The sequence below is a fragment of the Boeremia exigua genome, assembly GCF_020726555.1.
Source record: "Boeremia exigua strain MPI-SDFR-AT-0100 chromosome Unknown C7974scaffold_12, whole genome shotgun sequence".
NCBI classification, from domain to species: domain Eukaryota; kingdom Fungi; phylum Ascomycota; class Dothideomycetes; order Pleosporales; family Didymellaceae; genus Boeremia; species Boeremia exigua.
In genome coordinates, this window is record NW_025763529.1 from 801,345 (window position 1) to 818,679 (window position 17,335).

The 17,335-nt window shown below is 53.7% G+C and overlaps 7 protein-coding genes across 7 annotated transcripts; 3 read left to right on the plus strand and 4 right to left on the minus strand.

The window, feature by feature from the left end:
* Positions 1-478: 478 nt before the first annotated feature.
* Positions 479-2,504, minus strand: C7974DRAFT_403270 (beta-tubulin). Its single transcript, XM_046142812.1, has 4 exons — positions 2,271-2,504; positions 2,122-2,145; positions 1,947-2,069; positions 479-1,891 (listed from the first exon to the last, which is right to left on the minus strand). Exons 1-4 carry the CDS (start codon positions 2,280-2,282, stop codon positions 707-709), a joined length of 1,344 nt encoding a protein of 447 aa, XP_045992730.1. The 5' UTR covers positions 2,283-2,504; the 3' UTR covers positions 479-706.
* A 24-nt stretch (positions 2,505-2,528) lies between these two features.
* On the minus strand, positions 2,529-4,086 carry C7974DRAFT_58992 (ceramidase). The gene is made up of 4 exons (XM_046146914.1): positions 3,772-4,086; positions 3,532-3,718; positions 2,978-3,482; positions 2,529-2,929 (listed from the first exon to the last, which is right to left on the minus strand). The coding sequence occupies exons 1-4, from the start codon at positions 3,868-3,870 to the stop codon at positions 2,755-2,757; spliced, it is 966 nt and encodes a 321-aa protein (XP_045992731.1). The 5' UTR covers positions 3,871-4,086; the 3' UTR covers positions 2,529-2,754.
* A 226-nt stretch (positions 4,087-4,312) lies between these two features.
* On the plus strand, positions 4,313-4,801 carry C7974DRAFT_379973 (Prefoldin; the record flags this gene model as incomplete). Its single annotated transcript, XM_046140486.1, has 3 exons — positions 4,313-4,342; positions 4,397-4,563; positions 4,639-4,801. 3 exons carry the CDS (start codon positions 4,313-4,315, stop codon positions 4,799-4,801), a joined length of 360 nt encoding a protein of 119 aa, XP_045992732.1.
* Positions 4,802-4,987: 186 nt separating this feature from the next.
* C7974DRAFT_59034 (2-oxoacid dehydrogenases acyltransferase-domain-containing protein) lies at positions 4,988-6,923 on the minus strand. Its single transcript, XM_046146916.1, has 4 exons — positions 6,640-6,923; positions 6,482-6,585; positions 6,363-6,434; positions 4,988-6,314 (listed from the first exon to the last, which is right to left on the minus strand). The coding sequence occupies exons 1-4, from the start codon at positions 6,812-6,814 to the stop codon at positions 5,166-5,168; spliced, it is 1,500 nt and encodes a 499-aa protein (XP_045992733.1). The 5' UTR covers positions 6,815-6,923; the 3' UTR covers positions 4,988-5,165.
* A 3,048-nt stretch (positions 6,924-9,971) lies between these two features.
* On the plus strand, positions 9,972-10,547 carry C7974DRAFT_59247 (uncharacterized protein). Its single transcript, XM_046146918.1, has one exon. The coding sequence runs from the start codon at positions 10,112-10,114 to the stop codon at positions 10,406-10,408; it is 297 nt and encodes a 98-aa protein (XP_045992734.1). The 5' UTR covers positions 9,972-10,111; the 3' UTR covers positions 10,409-10,547.
* A 1,918-nt stretch (positions 10,548-12,465) lies between these two features.
* Positions 12,466-13,343, minus strand: C7974DRAFT_379975 (uncharacterized protein; the record flags this gene model as incomplete). The annotated part of the gene is made up of 2 exons (XM_046140487.1): positions 12,466-13,032; positions 13,065-13,343. The coding sequence occupies 2 exons, from the start codon at positions 13,341-13,343 to the stop codon at positions 12,466-12,468; spliced, it is 846 nt and encodes a 281-aa protein (XP_045992735.1).
* Positions 13,344-13,659: 316 nt separating this feature from the next.
* On the plus strand, positions 13,660-14,436 carry C7974DRAFT_59270 (uncharacterized protein). The gene is made up of 2 exons (XM_046146919.1): positions 13,660-14,253; positions 14,309-14,436. Exon 1 carries the CDS (start codon positions 13,806-13,808, stop codon positions 14,232-14,234), a length of 429 nt encoding a protein of 142 aa, XP_045992736.1. The 5' UTR covers positions 13,660-13,805; the 3' UTR covers positions 14,235-14,253; positions 14,309-14,436.
* Positions 14,437-17,335: the final 2,899 nt, after the last annotated feature.

A 17,335-nucleotide genomic window follows, 5' to 3' on the forward strand; every position in this document is an offset into this window, starting at 1 on the left:
GCTGCTGTACACGCCAAAGGCAGAGAATGCACAAGAACCTATAAGGAGCGTGGAGCTCCGTCCGCGAGGAGATGCGCCATGAGGTGACGACGCGAGATGGTGAAGTGGAGTTCAACACGGCAGCTCAGCACAGCAGCGGTGTTTGAAGGCGATCTGTCGAGGTTCAACAGCCGGCAACAAAAGTAGATACAGCATCGAGAGTACATATTGACATTTTTGCGACAGCCCAAAGCCCAAAGCGACAATTCCCTAAGCGACACTACTCTCTTTTGTAACCCAGGTAAGACGTCTGAGTGATTCCTTCAATCCGTAGTTCCCAGCTCCTAGAAGAATCAGTGAGGGTGGATCTGATACACCAGACCCTTTCAGTCTTGTTCAATCTCGTCGGTTAGTCGGCACACGGTGGTGCAAGCACGCATGTAAAAATTTCGACACATGAGCACAATTACGAATTCAGTTGATGGTCGAATAAGGTAGATTATAGTCTTTGTATTAACAAAAATCGCTCTGGCGCCAACGAGATCATGCTGCGAGCTGAACCTGCCTCGGTACTGACAACAAGTGCATCCGCCAACACGCCAAAACACGCAGCTATGATGCCCCAAGCATGAATCAAAAGGTGACAATATCGAACTTTACAGCAGTGCTAAGCTATTTGTACAAGCCTAGCTTCCATGCCAAAAGAATCGAGTCGAGCCTGGGTAGTCTACTCCTCAGCCTCAAGAGGAGCCTCCTCGTCGTACTCCTCCTCGGCATCGGAGACAGAAGCCTCCTGGTACTGCTGGTACTCGGAGACCAAATCGTTCATGTTGGACTCAGCCTCAGTGAACTCCATCTCGTCCATACCCTCACCAGTGTACCAATGCAAGAAAGCCTTGCGCCTGAACATGGCAGTGAACTGGTCACCGACACGCTTGAAGAGCTCCTGGATGGAGGTGGAGTTACCGACGAAGGTAGAGGACATCTTGAGGCCGCGGGGAGGAACGGAGCAGAGAGCGGTCTGGACGTTGTTGGGGATCCACTCAACGAAGTAAGAGGAGTTCTTGTTCTGGACGTTGCGCATCTGGTCCTCAACCTCCTTCATGGAGACCTTACCGCGGAAGTAAGCGGAGCAGGTCAGGTAGCGACCGTTGCGGAAGTCAGAAGCAGCCATCATGTTCTTGGGGTCGAACATCTGCTGGGTGAGCTCGGGAACGGTGACGGCGCGGAAGGAGTGGGCGCCACGGCTGGTCAGAGGAGCGAAACCGACCATGAAGAAGTGGAGACGGGGGAAGGGAACCATGTTGACGGCCAACTTCCTCAGGTCAGAGTTCAGCTGACCGGGGAAACGCAGGCAGGTGGTGACACCAGACATGACAGCGGAGACGAGGTGGTTCAGGTCGCCGTAAGAGGGGTTGTTGAGCTTGAGAGTCCTCATGCAAATGTCGTAGAGAGCCTCGTTGTCGATACAGAAGGTCTCGTCAGAGTTCTCGACAAGCTGGTGGATGGAGAGGGTGGCGTTGTAGGGCTCGACAACGGTGTCGGAGACCTTGGGCGAAGGCACGACAGAGAATGTGGCCATCATGCGGTCGGGGAACTCCTCACGGATCTTGGAGATCAGAAGAGTACCCATACCGGCACCAGTACCACCACCGAGGGAGTGGGTGATCTGGAAACCCTGGAGGCAGTCGCAGCCCTCGGCCTCGCGGCGGACAACGTCAAGGACCTGGTCGACAAGCTCGGCACCCTCAGTGTAGTGACCCTTCGCCCAGTTGTTACCAGCACCAGACTGGCCGAAGACGAAGTTGTCGGGACGGAAGAGCTGACCGAAGGGGCCGGCGCGGACGGCGTCCATTGTACCAGGCTCCAAATCGACGAGGACGGCACGGGGAACGAACTTGTTGCCAGAGGCCTGCCAAAGGTCAGCACTCGCAGTCCGTCGAAGGAAATCGTGTCATTTCTAGTACCTCGTTGAAGTAAACGTTCATGCGCTCGAGCTGGAGGTCCGAGGTGCCGTTGTAGACACCGGAGCCATCGAGGCCATGCTCGCCGGAGATGGTCTGCCAGAAGGCGGCACCGATTTGGTTACCCTGTCAATTGTGAGCGGATGGCGACGAGAGAATACAGTAGATGTGTACTTACGCACTGACCGGTCTGGAGGTGAACCTGTTGCGCAAAGAGCAGACGTTAGCTAGTGTTCCATCCAATGTTGTGCTGCCTCCAGGGGAACGCGGGGTTTTGTTGACGCTCAGGAGGCGCGCCATATTCGCGACATGGGGAGGGCGACGTACAATCTCACGCATATTGGCGGGTTGTGTGGGTAATGGGAGCTACTGAAGCTGAGGATGCGAGAAGCTGGGTAGAGGCTGGCGGTGGTGCGGGTGGAGAGCGAGGAGGGAGCAGAAGAGCGGTCAATCCTAGAAGTTGTTGTCGGTTAGTCTTAGCGCGGGTCTGTGCTCGTCTAGCGTGTTTACAGCGCGAAGGCAACCGCAAAACGGAACTACATACACTGTCAGAGGGGTAATGAGGGGTAGTAGCTTGGAAATATGTGTCTAAACTCTAACTGACCCTCTGAGGTCTCTGTCATTCTCTGTCTAATCACTTAGCTTGCGGCAATGCGCTCGCGAAGGCGCTTAGAAAGGCGCTTTGCCAGGACTGGTGCCAGCTCAGGAGTTCCTTCCTGCTCAGCAGCCCCACATGGCTCCAGCACTGCGCACCACAACAGTGCGACGTGGTTGCCTATGTATGCATGGGACAGCAGCTTGTGCATGCAGTTCATGCCGTCTTCTTTGTCGATCCATTCGCCACGGCGCCTGTCTTCACAATTTCCGGCATGGTGTACCAGTTCGGCCAGTACAGCTCAAACTCATCGTGTCTGTAGTTAAGACAGTGCCTGAGCCAAATACCCCAGACGATGTAGAAGTAAGCTCCTACCCCTGTCATGAGATGCCTGTCCCTGTCAGTGTCTATCACAATGGATTGGCCAGAGCATGCTTACCACCAACCATGGCCTTCCAACAGAAACCCCCAGGGCATTCCGATTTCATGCCGCCACTTTATCAGTTTGGAGCAATGCACGTTATCGAGGTGCCAGAGCGCAAACCCTCCCAAGAAAATACTTAAGCCGGAGGCGATCAGCTTCCACATTGTGCGAAGAATTTCTTGATCCCTCGAGTCCTCGCGCTTTCTGACAGCCTCCGTTGCCCAGTCAGATCGTGGGTTTAGTGCTCTCCTCTCTTTCGACTTGAAGCGTGGCCGAATGGCAACTTCCATCATGTATATGGCGCGGAATAGGACAATGGCGGTCAGCAGTGCATAAACATTCTGGTGGAAAGCCGGGTCCTGAATGTGATGATAGTACAGCGTGACAAATAGGGCCAGAGATACTAGGCCTACAGCGAGGGCGGTAGAGTATCTCACAGACTTGCCGTACGAAAATGTCGCGAAACACATAAGGCAGGTAGTGTAGATCATCGAAAGCTCATCTACGAGCTGCATGGGATCTATCACGCGTCAGAAGAGGACGGCTTCGAGGGATTATTGACAACGTACATTTCAGAGTCGCATGGAACAAGAAGCTGCCAGTCCCGACAATTACGTAGCCCAGGAAGGTAACTAAGAAGACTGTGTCATGGCCATACTTTAGGCAATTTCGAATGCCCTTGCTTGCAAGGAACATAAAAAGCAGGTTCGTGAGAGTATTGACAATCTCAGCAGCATACGTTGTAACAACATAATTCTACGCGTCTGTCAGTACTGCCCAGGTCTGACACAGTGCCTATTTCTACTTACTTCTTCACACCAGTCGAGTGTCGACGTTACCGGGCTCCAGTAACCGTCCTGCTCGGGAGGGTAAGGAAGGCTTGGGAGCCAAGAGAATAGCGCAGCCATGTTGGTGCAGTACGTATCTCGCAAGATCGTACTTTAATACAGTGTACGAGGCTTGTCAGCCCCGCGAATCTTGTTTCGAAGCCCGGACGTCTCGGATGTCGGATTGCTGAGCCTGCCGTACACGATAGGTCATCATGCTTAATCGATAGGCTAGTTTCGAGGCTGCGTCACACGCAAGGAGCGACAGCTGACCTCGGCGAAATAGAACAGTCGATCGTTGCGAAATGGTCTACTAGATCTGGGTAATTCCCCAAAACTTTACCTGCGAAGGTGGCGCTGTCAAGTCAGAAGCCCATTGTTTGCTGTGCCTGCGGGCAAGCAGCGCTTGCCAATCAGAGTAACGACAGGGATGTCGAACCGAGAGGCTTGACCCTGGCACAGGCGTTGCCTCCAGTCCGCCCACTCACCATCGACAAGTTCCAAAACAAGTAATCACGTCAAGATGTCTGGGCAAAATGAAGCGTTGCAGAAGGTGTGCTGATGTCGCAAATATGTATCTTCTTTGTTTGGTAGCTGACATCCGCAGATGCTGCAGGAGATCAGCCAGAAAAAGGCTTTCGCCGAGCAACAACTCCTAATTGTTCGGCAGCAAAAGGCAGCGCGCACACGGGAAGGTCGCATGCTGCAGCTGACATCGGCCGAGGTATCGTCGCTGCCTGCAGAGACAAAAGTTTACGAGGGTGTGGGAAAGATGTAAGTCCAATTCTTTGAAGTGATTGATGAAGGACCCCACTTCGTCACAGAAGAGCATGATATTGATCGCTGCAGGTTCGTGTGCACGCCAATCCCAGATGTGCAAAAACGTATTGAGACTGAAGAGAAGGCAATGAAGACTGAAATGGCGAATTTGAACAAGAAGGAGGACTACCTGGAGATGACCTACAAGAACAGTAAGAATGCAATTGAGGAGGCACTCAAGAGGCAGGGCTGAAGTACCCATCAATTTGAGGGCGATTTAAGTAGTCAAGCAACGCTTTAACAGCCAGTTCACCATCATGTGGTGAGGAGCACGACAGTAATCCTGTCACACCGTGTTCACTGAAAGCTCAGCTCAAGCCAGCTCCGGCAAACAGACAACGCGGCTCCACAGACAACGAGGAGTTGGTCAGAGACTGCAGTGTTAAATCAAAAGGTAGCCATTGCAAAAGACCTCCATTCTAAGTTCTCATAACGTTCTTAAGGTCATTCGTGTGAAGAACAATGATCAAGATATTACGCCAAGGTACAAGACTTGTTCGCATGCGACTTATGTTGTTACCGATGCTTGAACTTTTCTATTTTGATCATATGGCACATCATCTCATCCTCACCAGCATGCTTTCGACACCTTCTATCGACTTCTTCACCTCCTCCGCCGCCCGAGCGACATACGCACCGTCTATTATCCGGTGATCTGCGCTCCAGCTGAAAATGCACTCTTCTTTCTTAACAAGCTCACCATTCTCTCCAAATGCAGGCACAACCTTTGACCGGCCAATACCTAGGATACCCACCTGAGGGGTGACAATGACAGGTGCAACAGCAGAGCCACCAATGCTTCCAATGTTGCTAAGCGTGAAGGTAGCACCAGAAAGATCCGCCGATGTCAGCTTGCCCGTACGAGCAAGGTCGGCGAGACGTGTGATCTCCTGCGCCAGTGAAGCAATGCTGTGATCCTGAACGTTCTTGATGACCGGCACCAAAAGACCCGATGGAGAGTCAACTGCTACCCCGATGTTTTGGCTACCCTTGATCTGAAGTTGGGGCTTCGCTGGGTTGGTGGTAGTATCGAGGTGTGCGTTGAGCAGCGGAAACTGTTGGAGAGCAAAAGATACTGCTTTGATGATGATGGGTAGTGGAGTTATGCGGTCGGCTTTCTCGCGGTTGACGTTGTATTTCTTACGCAGCTGTGTCAACGAGCTGAAGTCGATGCTGTCGGTGTAGAGGAAATGGGGAATGGATAGCGACTTGGTCATCTGCTTGAACATGCCTGACTGGACCGGGGTCAGTGTGTGTACACGGTCTTCGACCTGTTGCGAAGACACCGCGGCCGGCCTGGACGGAGATGTTGTTGACTTTGGCGCTTGCTTCGCCGCCTCCGCATGTCTCTGGACATCCTCTTTCAACACACGTCCTTCTTTGCCCGTTCCCTCTATGTCTTCAATCTTCAGCTTAAGATCCTTAAGCATGCCTCGTACTGCAGGTGTTGCCAGGGATGCATGCTTTCCCGGCTGTCGTGAGGATGTCGTTTGTTCGGCCGAGGGCGAGAGCGGTAGAGAGGACGACTGTTCAGAAAACAGCACGTCTCCCGCTACAGCCTTTGTATCATTGCGACCGACCTCTAACTCTTGCTCTTGTGGTTCGGCAGGCTTTGGTGTCTCAGCCGCGGCTTTGTCTGATCCTCCGTTGATCAAAGCCTCGTCGGCTGCCGAGATGTCGCTTTGGATGTCGATGTCCACTAGCGGCTACGAAGGTCAGCGGAATTACACGGTGTGTTTCAATGCGTATCTTACCTTTCCAACCTTAGCCATATCGTCCGGCTCATAGTACAACTTCTTAATAACACCATCAAAGCGGGACGTAATCTGTATGGGTTAGAACATCTCCAGTCGTAGGGCTATAGGCCATGTACCTCCACCGATGCTTTGTCTGATTGCACCTCGCAGATTGGGTCGAACTGCTCCACCCGCGCGCCAGGTTTGACAAACCATTGTATGACCTGGCACTCAGTGATACCTGGTACGGTGTAAGTCCAGACTGTAGACACACGAGAATGAGACGAGTGCATACCTTCTCCAATATCCGCCAAAAGGTATGGCTTGACCGCCAAACGCGCCCTCGAACCACAGAATCCTCTCTTCTGTCCTTGTTCCCATCTTGCTGTGTAAGCTGCAATTGGTGCTCGTTGTCCAGCGCTGGAACGAGACAACAGGCGGGTGGCTTCTCTGCAGGCAAAGGACTTCATGGTGGGCGGGTGTTGTGTAGTATTTTCGCTCGTCGAAGGATCATAATAAAAGTGCTGTGGCCGCCGCGGTACAAACGGTCTTGGGTGAAATGGTTAAGCCGAAGGCACGTTCAACCGCAGCTTGCCGATGACGCCTCGGCGGGCAGGTGAGCTGGGGATGGTTTCGCATTAACTGTATCGGGCTTAGCGAAATGCGGGTTAGCAGGAACGCAACAGAGCTCGGCATCATCAACTCTCCATCCCGGAGTCATTCCCAAGTCAGATGTACAAAGATCCACGATTAAGCAATTCTACAGTACAGAAAGTTGATGAGGTTCATGATGGATGCATTGGTGTCGATCATGTAATAGGCGCTCTTCGTCATAACAACTCACTCCCGTCGACTTGTATACATCCCTGGCCGTAGTCTCTACACTGCTGGCCTCCGCCTGTCCCTCAGGTAGCAGGTTCGTAGTATTACATGGCCTAAACGTTTGTATCGTCTGCTCTTTCTTTTCGTTGCAACGCTTTGGACGAATCTTTACGTACTAAGAAGCAGGTCTATCTCTCCTGGATCTCTTGGTGACATGGATCCCCTCGTAAGGTTGACTACGTTCTGGGAATCCATTCGCTTGGAGCATAACGTTTCAATCACGCTCCATATTTATGCTAGTTACGCATGTGGTTGTAATCAGCACCGTGGTTGAAATTCGAACGATTTAGAGTGATCTCACCTCCATGGTTGTAGGTCACTTTACGTAGCTGCGCAAAGGTTACATGTGTAGTCTAGAACGTCAGTCATAGAGATGTTAATGCAGCTCGGACTGATAACCACATAATACACTTGCAAGCCTTCACTAATGATGCAGGCCTTCTACGTGATGCAACAAAGGATTGTGTTGCAAATGCTCCATTGTGAACGTGATAGACAGAAACACGACCAGGATACGTAAGTAACTCTAGACGTGATTGGTGGTAAATCAACTCTATGTCCACTACACTTTCCAGCTTTTACTTCCTTCCCTTGGATAGAGTTCTACGATGATGCACTGCTCGTCCTCAAATCCGAATTGACTTTTACCCCCAGCACACATTTTTTCGAAGTCATGTGGCACTGAACTTAAGTCTGCGTCCTCTGCACTTATCTTTCGGACTGTTTCGAGGCCAATCCCTCCTCCGCATACCTGAGAGTTCACCGGGCCTTCTTGTAGTTCCGCTTCTGATGTTGTTAGTCCGCTTCGCGTATCACGCGCCCACCTACATACTGCAACAGAACAGTAGGTTTGCACTTGCCTCAATTCGTAACGTTCGTGGCAAACACCACTTTATGGTAAACAACGACCCCGTGGGCACGCCTCCGAAAGCGCCGAATGTCCGGACAGTATCTAGTGTAGTGTTGGAAACAAGGAGTGGTTTAGATATAAGCATGCCAGCTCGGACAATGAGACATGCCATTCTCTAGAACCACGGTAGTCGATCTATGATGGTTTCGGAACCTTCGCATTGCTAGGAATTGTCATGCCATTTTGACATTAGAAGTGGATGAAGCGGAATCCGTCTATCGTGTACGACAGAAGTGGTTGTAACGTTGTGACTCGAAAAAAGTATTGACCAAGTTCGGCTACCAAAAGAGCGATTGTTTGGTCTGAAAGCAAATGAGGGTTTCATCATCATCAAACTGATATTCAATGTAGAATGGACACGAAGAATCCTGTGGCTACCAGTCAAGCTCCAGTCTCGTCAGTGACCTGTGAAAGCGAGAGAGCATGGCTAGGCCACACGATCAGCTGGACCGTGGGTTTTGTCCGGTGTTGTTGTTCAAATCTTGAAAATCGGTAGCACCTGTTGAGGGACTGCTGCCTATGTACCTGAGCAGCTCGTGGATCGCATCGAGCCCACCTCTTTGGCTCTTCTTGATATTCGAGGCCGCTATGTCGTGACCTATGTATGGTGTCCTGAATGTTGTTGCCAACGCCGAAGAGCCTTTTGTTCTCGAAGCGTTGCGGTTGACAGGCCTGTCTTGATGTCGGCCCCTTCGCACCATCACAGACACAGACAGATACTGATATGCTCAGAACACATACCTGCCTGCTTATTCACCCAACAGATTGCTCTGAATCATGTCCCTCTCTTGAAGGGATACCCGTCGTGCTTAGGTACTAAAAAGTATAATCATGATCCAGCGGCTTCTAGTTGTCATTTGGGTGATCGTGCTTCCCACTTGACGATAAGATCAGAAGTCATGTCACGGCAGTGGACTTTGAAGGAGGGGCAGACAGATCGTGGTGTACAAACACAGCAAACATTGAGCCACAAAGTACGCCGGCAATCCCGATTGGGAATAGCCGAGTTTAATTGCCCGAACATGTGGGCTACTAGCCACGCATGCAGCACATACTTGCAGGACGAAAGACGTGGCGATGAACACGCCAGGACTGTTTCAACTCACATAAATGATTAGCGATGAACTGGGTGCGCTCTACTGTACAGAGTAGCTTGCGCGAAAGGCAAGGTTCTTGTGCACGGCGAATGGCCGAAACACGATCTCAATCAGGACCATACGGCCTTACGGAGAACTCAGCGCTCCAGCAACCGCGGGATTGCGGGCTGTGAACCCCCACCTTGTCGATCCTTCCACATCATGCTCGCATGCACGTCAGTATGAGTGGGGATTCTCGTCACGAACTATAATCATTTTGACAGCCGCGCTTTGCTCCAAGAACAGCTGGACAGGAAGTTGACGCGACGCGATGATGAGGAGAGCTGAACAAAGGTCGAATGTTGATCACTCGGGGAGCCGTGGAGGCTGTCTACTCGGAAGGACTAAAGGCAGTTGATACCCCGCGTGGGCGTATCGCGACAGCTTCAATTCGCTGCGGCCGCGCACAAACTCTCTGGCGACGACGCAAATCTGGCTCCCTCTCGTGGACTCGTATCCCTCTCCGCGCCCGGTGCCGAGATCAGAGCCCGACAGGCAAGCAAACTTTGCGCAGTCACCGAACAGGTGCCTTCCGACGACCCCTCTGATTCTCGTCATCTCCTCTGTGGCTTGTGACGCCTGGTCGTTGCATCTGACAGCTCATACCGACTCGTGATAGTAGCGTATCTCCGACTGCAGTCTCGACAAGCTGAAACGATGGGATCGACAGCCTTGTGTCGTACAGCAGCGGATGCACGCAGGCCTGCCGATGCGGTGCAGCCAGCAGCCAGGCGACCAGGCGAACAGCACAGCGCGCATACACCGCTTTCGACAATAGCCCTACGACACCGGTGGACCGGATTGTTGAGTATGACTCCAAGATTGGAGCATCGCAGCAGATGTTGTTAGTTTCCTATTTCGGTTGGTCTTCGATGAAGCTGTGTCTACTCGCCTTGTGCGTGAGCATTGTTGTGCCCGACTGCGACCCAATAGACACAAGACATCGTCAGCGCGGGGTCGCATTTCCATCGCTCAGGTCCTGGGCCAGCTCGAACAGTCCATTGCCGGTCTCAGTGTTGCACGACTGGTCGGCCGTCAGATCACTGCTGTGGTTGCATTCTTGGCCGGCGGCTCGCGAAGCGCACCTCGCACCGAGGATCGGACGTGTGTCCTGCAGTAAACCGCGGAACCAATAAAGCCACCGATAATTCATCAGAGAATCTCCCGGAGACCGCGTCAAGTCGCAATGCGCTGGAATGAACCCCGCATTTCACTCGGTTCATCTAGTTCACATCTCAAAGGTGTTTTCTAGACTGGTCGCTATGGACGGAGTTTCTTAAACCACCTGTCTAAAACAACCGGAGAAACAGTCCCCGAGAAGGTCGACAATCCCGCGCCTGGACCCCGCGGTCAGCATCCCACGAGGGTGGCGTTCTGGAAGATCGCTTGTGACTTGACGGTACGGCGCCAGCAATGATGATCACAGGGTTTGACAGGATCCAATGTGCGGATGCACTCCCCCATCAGGCAAGTCAATGGTCCGCGACCTTTGTGTGTTCTAGAAGTACATTGGTACTCGAAGGGGAAGTTGGACGAATAGGTAGTTCAATGTCAGTGCGGAAATTCGAAGCCCAACCTCCCTTCTATTTTGCTTCGCTTTCGCGAGGGGCCTTTCTTCGTTTTGCATGGAGTGCGGAATTACATCCCCACTTCAGTCGGCCGGGAAAGTGTAGCGGCAGCAAAAAACTTCGCGGAAAGATCGGATCTCTCCAGCCACTTCTCTGCACCGAAGTAAACCCTCAACATAATCTCACTGTGCAGCCACTCTCCACAAAGTCTGATCAACGGGTGCTGCCGACCCACGTGTGTGGAACTTCGCAATTCGGTACTGACGTCAAGGTGGATAACAAATGCTACAAATTTTCCTGAAGGAGCAAGTTCGATGCCAGCAGTGGTGGGCCCGCGAACAAACCGGAGCTGAGAAACTTCTCTGCGATGAAAAGTGGGTATGCAGTGCGGCTCTTCATGCACGACAGCGACAATGACGATATTTCCACCAGGGTCGAAGATGTTGAGGCATGGGTGTTGCTGGTGAAGCACCGAAACAATCAAAATTTGCACATGCTCGTCACCGGGAGGCCTGCATTCCTGAAGGCTTGAGACGGTCCGCAGCGGTGTGAGGAATGTTGTGCTTGCAGCGCGTCAACATCGGATAGTCCCCTGGAGGCCGTCTTTGAAACGGCTCAATGCGGCTGCCCTGCATTGGGGTAACCTTCTACGCCACCTTCTAGCAGCATTCCAAACTCGAACCAGAAAGTCAATACCATACGGTTGCAGTAGCCATTGAGCTATCGAGAAGTTCCTAGCATAGCGCAGGCCAGTTGGCTCTGGCCTTCCTCATGTAGAGGTACGCCGCAGTTACCCGATTAGGCCGATGCAGGGTGAACTGTTACCCTGAGCACCTCGTAGCGAGACATCTCAACTCGAAACCGTGGAAGGTTTCCAAACGCACGAGACGCCGAAGGAACACGAAGAAAGCCTTCTGTGCATTTGCCAAAGTCTAAGTAGTTATAGATGCACGAGCACAGACTGGAGATGAACCCCAGATTTGTGCCCTGCATGGCTGCATGCGGAAGGTCGTGTGAAACAGAGATGACAGAAACGTGGAGTGCTGAGAATAGCAAGGACGGTGTTTCAACGTCACGGGTGCATCGCACTCTCGTTACGGTAGCTGCTCGAGAGGGTGTGCTGACGGCGTGGTACGGGCATTATTGAGCTCTAATCAGCCCTGCAGAATGCTGCCATCAGCATGAACTGCATGCGGAGACCGATGTTACAAGGCTGAGATCTGCAATACCGTATGACTCCGTAGCATGCCACCTGGCGAGGACTTCGTGTGGTTGTCCGAGAGCCCGAGGCCTGTGCAATGAAGCGATTACTCCACTCCATCTTCACCGTCCAAGGCGCAACCGTGGCTTCACATGCAGGATGTAACTCGACCAAGGTTCATATTGAGCCGGCCGTGAGGAGTCTCGTGAAGACTCCGACATAATATCTAGCCCGAGACCAAAGGTGGAGCGGAGGGCCTTGGTCCACATGGACCCTGAGATCTTCTATCGCGACATGTGAATGGGGCTAACGTACCCCATACTCCGCGGTTAAATCTTGTTTTCCCGAGTTGACTCGCAAGAGGCACGGAAGAGTGCCGGAAGAATGCCGCGGTAGGGACAAATGCGGGCATCTACAACAGAGTTCACGAGTTGGTTTCGTGGCCACCCTCACTCTGCCGCCTAGCGCACCCTGCGGCACCGCACTGCTGGCCATGGCGCGACAGCAAGGTAAATGAGACGCAACGCATTGCGCTATATGGTTGCCCCGTCAAGGGCGCACTGGGCATCGTTTGCAGCTTCACGGCTCTTCGCACCGTCTGGAAGGCGCCGCGCGCACAGGTAGCGGCGCGGCGGCTTTTCGCACCGTAATAGGGAATGCACCGTATTAGGAAATGCAAACGTCTACGGTCCGGCTTTTGGTGCACTGGATGAAGGGAGGCAGCGCTGGGTCGCGCTCCCCCGACCCCCGAGATGATCTCCAGCTTGAACTTTACTACTTTAAGCAACTGAGTGAGCTTATCCGGGAAAGTTATTTCGCGGAAGCGGCCGTGGCGTGCCAGTGAGTCGTGGGGGGCGGCACCCGTGCGGTGACTGTGACAGCTCTGTCTGTGTGCTTTTTCGGCGTCACGAAGGGCGAAAGCAAGTTTAGCAACAGGGGCAGACGACAGGGGCGTCGCCGGACTGAGGTGTCCTGGTGTCGTGGTCGGGGGCTGTGAGGTGTCCAGCTGCCAGCAGGACGGACTGTTGATTGCTGGCCCTGCGACGACTCATCGCAGGCAGCGCCATGTGCGAGACGACAGGGCTCGCGTCGGGCGCGACCTCGCACAGGAAAGGCGGTCGTAGGTCCCGGGTGCCAGGGTCGTCGACCACTTGCAGCGGCGCAGACGGGGCTGACAGCAGTGGATGCCGCTTTGGTAAACAGCGGTGAATTGCGACACGGACTGCGAGCCAATAGCAAAATTACTCCGGCCCTCGCCCTCCACGCCGCATGAAACGAGTCCAGGCGGTGACCCACCGCCATTTGTGCACAGTATCTGAGTCTGCGGAAGCGGAAGATATAACGCGAGCTGTCACCTCGGGGCGCATCCCACGTCCAGACCATCTGATCTCCTTGTCGAGACACAAGTCGCACTTTGCTTCTGACTCGACTCCTGAGCCCGGAACACTTCCCCAGGCATTAAAGCACGGCATTGCCCCTTGGATCTTGAGTCCACTGAATTTCGACTACATCCCCAGACCCGGTAGCCTCGACACGAACCTCCACCCAATACGGAGCTGAATCGCGCAACCTTGTTTTCATCCACCCGACATCCCACCGTCATACATCACCGGCCGTTTTCGCCTCGGTCGACTTGCCGCGGCGCTAAACTAACGCGAACACCACGATCCGAGCAAAACTGTTTACGGCCGACAAAGCCCGACCGTTGTGTATATACAAGCACCGACCCACCCCGTACGCTATCCAAACATCCACATACTCAACATGCATTTCGAAGCTTCACCCGGCTCATCGCCATCCAAGTCCATTCCCATCAGCATCTCACCCAGGAACATGGCTTCGCCCACCGGCTCTCTCTACAGCAACTACTCCATGGAGTCCAACTCTCGCCGCGGCTCTTCATGTGCCTACCCTTCCTGGCCCACTGGTCCTTCTCTGGAGTACCGCAACCCATCATCGTACATCAGCGACGAGGACCTCTTCGGTGAGGACTTCGAGGACGAGTACTGCCCCATCATGAAGAAGGCACCAGCGCCACCACGTGTCCCTCCCATGGCCCAGGCCTTCCCAGTGTTGCCTCCTCTGTACGCACAGAAGAAGCCTAAGACCCAGCGAAGGCGCAGCAGCGGCAAGCAGCGCCGCACTTCGACGCCCATGACTCCCATTAGCGAGTCCCCTGAGCAAGTCGAGTAGACGCGTCATTGCGACAACTGTAAGCATTACCGCGACTGGATGTATCAAATCGCAATACTAACATCAATTTCCAGTCATTTGGTTGTCACCTACGTCACTGTGGGAGCGCCTCATGCTGCGCCTCATTCACATGTCCGTGGCCGAGAGCACCAGCCACAGTTAATCGGCACATCCGCTTTGGGACAGCCGACACCCACGCAGCCTGATTGGCTTCTTCATCTTGCTGCGACGCCTCACTGCGTCGTGGCACATGGAGTCACGAGCAGACATCATCACCCCCGTCTGACTCATCCTCACCATCCTTCCCTCCAACGCTTATCAGTATCTCGTGTCAGCCTCATCACACCCATCACTCACAGGGAGGTGGCGAGAGCTTCGCGCTTCGTCGTTGGCAGTATGCATGCAACGGCGACCGCGACACGCTTCGAGCCTGCGCCCAGCTGCGCAGCGCTCGCAAGGGATCCAGCCCTTTGCAAGGGCTGCATCCAGACCTGAAGATCTGGGGGTACGGGACCGCCGCCGTGCTCTGCACGCGGCAGCAATCACTTGAGAGTAAGGGATGGAAGTCCCTGGTTATTGGAGGAAAGCATTGTGACATTTTTTTGGGCATTTGCAGGCGTTTTGCATTTTCGCATCGGCATCGATACCCCCGTTCCGCGCATCAGACGGACATGGCTAGAAGCGAACCGCATTACCTGCACAGCGCTGTGATTGCATTTAGCGAGGCTTGTGAGGCTTGCCAGTGGCTTGCCTCGCCTTACCATTTATGATACCCACTTCTACATAGATACCCGCATCTTATCGATATTTTACCATAACCCACTCTCCTGTTCCTCGGTGATTGTTTTCGTGATGGTGGTGCTGATCTTGGGCCAAGCACTCCATCACACTTCGTCACACTTGACGTGATTGTTGAGACGTGTGGCGCCCTTGTTTGGAAATGATGCAGTTCATGCATCTTCTCTTTTTATCATATCTTCGAGATCACTCGCTGAGGCAGTGTGGGCTAACATGATTGACGATAATACCCCGCTGTCGGGATATTGGAGCATAAAGTGCGCTCAGGATGAGGATCTTGATACGCCGCCCAAATCATCCACCTCTGAAAATAGGTACTCCAGCACAATCCTCCGGACGATCCTTCTTCGAATCAATGCATGAAGAGACTTCCCAGCGGGCTGATTTGGTGATAATGCCACCGCCAAAAATAAGCTTCGAGAGCTGATTGTGGTAAGCGAACGGAAGCGGGGGTCTGTCCCGTATGAGCCTGTACTTGCATGTCGAGCTCACGCATCTGGCAGGCACAGCAGACTCTGTGATACCGTTGGTTAGAATTGCGGTCTGGCAATGATGAATCTGTCTCATGTTGAGAGCGAGTCGGAACCACAAAGCACGCGATGTGCACACTTTGCTGCTCCCTCGCATCGCCTCAACATGGCAAGCGTGCGGACGGTCACTGGACTTGGTGGCTGGGACGAAGCCTCGAAGGTGAGGCCCAACAGGGATGGCGTTCCTTAGTGCCAGCGCTTGCAGTGAAGAGCTGTGAACAGCACGCAGATACATGTGCTGGGCACCTCTGCGTTTCTGCAGTTCTCGTGACAATGTTGGCGTGGGATTGACAGCAAACACATCAAGGCATAATTGATCGAACAAGGGCACACTGCCGCAGATTGGGCCAGCGATGCTTGCAGTCGACCCCGGTTCGCAATAAGGTCTCCCATGTACCTGAATGTAAAATGCGGCGCATCGCAGATCGACAAAGCTTTGACTACCGCAGCTGCCAGCGCGGGAAATGGCGTGCGGAGAAGAGGTTCGTGTGCGCCATGGTGTGGCATGAGAGACACGCCGTCACATCTGTGAACCGTTCAACGGACGGTTCCTGGGGCTGGGCACGGTATATGTGTGTGCTGACAGATTGGTGAATTAGTGGCTGCAATACGATGCGATACAAATCTTCGGGTGCAGCGTGAGGTCGGGTTGCCCGTTCAATGGGGACCAGGACATGGGAGGCATTGCTGTATCGGTGTGCCATGGACAGGGCTGGTCCGTGGCATTGCATCGAACAGAACAGCCGTTGCTCAAAGTCACGATGGTGGTGCCACAAACCTACATGGCCGCCTCCCGGGCGGGATGGGAGCGCACCGAGGCGGTGAATAGTGCCCGCCGGCCGTCGTCACGTTGGGCTGCAAGCTCCAGCAGAGCGCGAAGGGCGACGCCGTCGTGCAATGCTCACCAGAGACTGTACCAGAGATATGGCGATGCTTCGCGCAGCGTCCGTCTGATATATGGGACGAGTCGCTGGCGCTGCAGTTTTGCGCATGGTCTGGGTGAAGCGTGGCTAATCCCTGCCAACGGGCCGTAGCTTCAGGGCCGCTGCGCGCCGCGATTGGGTCGCCGTGGGCGTCCAAGGTGTGATTCGGCTTGCACCGTCACGTTAGTGTGCCCAATGAGCAGGCCGTATCACTTGCTCCTCCTCACCTTAGGCTTCCGCGACCGCGTTCCCTGCGTCGAGAAGCGTTTTGAGAGGCTGCCCTCCGCGTCCATGCAGGCACCGCTGTTTCTGCGGCGCGAAACTGGACCATTGACGTGCTGTGTCACCTCCAGAGGCCAACTTGGCGACCAGCATAGCTCGCTATGCAGCATGACTCTTCTCGGTGTGTCGAGTCCCAGGTCCATTGCGAGCTTTCACAGCGGGCAGCAAATGAGCAGGCTGGTCTACAGCCATTAAACGCCTCAGAGTCCCCTGCCATGTTCTCGTTAAGCATCGCTGGCTCGACGCTTCTAACCGTGCTCTGCGACCTATTCTGAGCAAGATCAATCCGTCTGCGCTCTTAAGCGCCCGACCTTGATAGGCCCCAAGTGCCCACGCGCAACTCCTCACATCTCGTCCGCGCTTCGGCTGCTCTTCCTTTCTCCTGCAGTCCTGCTCTGACAGTCTGTCCCTTCAACTGCATGTACTTGTTGTACCGCTTGCGCCGTTTCCGAAACTGTCGAATGCTGTGCTTGTCTAACCGCCAGCTGCGATCCTTGTAAGCCGTGAGGGGCTAAAGTATACCTCGAGACGCCGTGGAGCAGTTGTGAAAAGCGGCACTGTTGTTTAG